The sequence below is a fragment of the Corvus brachyrhynchos genome, unplaced genomic scaffold (assembly GCF_000691975.1).
Source record: "Corvus brachyrhynchos isolate BGI_N302 unplaced genomic scaffold, ASM69197v1 scaffold22, whole genome shotgun sequence".
In the NCBI taxonomy this organism is placed as follows: Eukaryota; Metazoa; Chordata; class Aves; order Passeriformes; family Corvidae; genus Corvus; species Corvus brachyrhynchos.
In genome coordinates, this window is record NW_008238355.1 from 3,234,036 (window position 1) to 3,234,751 (window position 716).

The window sequence follows — 716 nt, forward strand, 5'->3', positions numbered from 1 at the left end:
AACACACACTAGGAAGTAGTTCAACAGCTGACTCAGGAATAGAGCCCAGTATTATGAAGAGAACACTGCCAGGTCCTTACCCAAGGTGAATTATAAACAACCAAAAAAAAAAGGTATCCAAGACTTTGGATCTGACACCTTAAAAATGCCTTTCATTTGTCAGTTTCTAATACTGTATGGCTGGTTAAAATTCAGCCTCAAGGCTATAGCCCTGCTGCAGACAAGACAATTGCTTCAACTCCATCTACGCCATGGTAAGATCTTAAAAGTGCTCCCCATCATGTGGTAACAGGTAGACAGAAAACGATAACTAATAACTTACCTCCTGTTCCATTAATTCCCTGTGCCTCCTGGCTGCTTCATGCCTCCATAACTTTAGGGAAACCACCGCACTAATTAGATACATGATCACCGTGACAAACAAGAAGATGATTGCTGCAGTCTGACCTCCCTCCACACGGCAAAAAGATGCATTTATCGGCGTCTTAAACCACTGGTAATAGCAGAGCCCACCTCGGTTGGTATCGTTTACGTACACTATGGCAGCCGACATGTACAGGAAGAACAAGGCCACATTGATCCCAAACTCGGTCAGAGGCCACCAGTTGGAATCGAGGAGGATAGTTCGGTAGTACATGGACATGCCCAGCACGAGCAGCACTATCGTGACGATCCACGCCATTCCCGCCACCACACGGATGGAAGGCGTTTTGGGC

The 716-nt window shown here is 46.2% G+C and overlaps 1 protein-coding gene across 2 annotated transcripts in view; it reads right to left on the reverse strand.

Annotated features, from left to right (window-relative positions):
* Nucleotides 1–710, reverse strand: part of MARVELD2 (MARVEL domain containing 2) — a 7,949-nt gene extending 7,239 nt beyond the window's left edge. For both annotated transcript variants that reach the window (XM_008634535.2, XM_017735372.1), the window contains exon 1: nucleotides 323–710. In XM_008634535.2, coding sequence (XP_008632757.1) covers nucleotides 323–682 — 360 coding nt within the window. In that variant the 5' untranslated portion in view covers nucleotides 683–710. The remainder of the gene's footprint in view (nucleotides 1–322) is intronic.
* Between the last annotated feature and the right edge of the window lie 6 nt (nucleotides 711–716).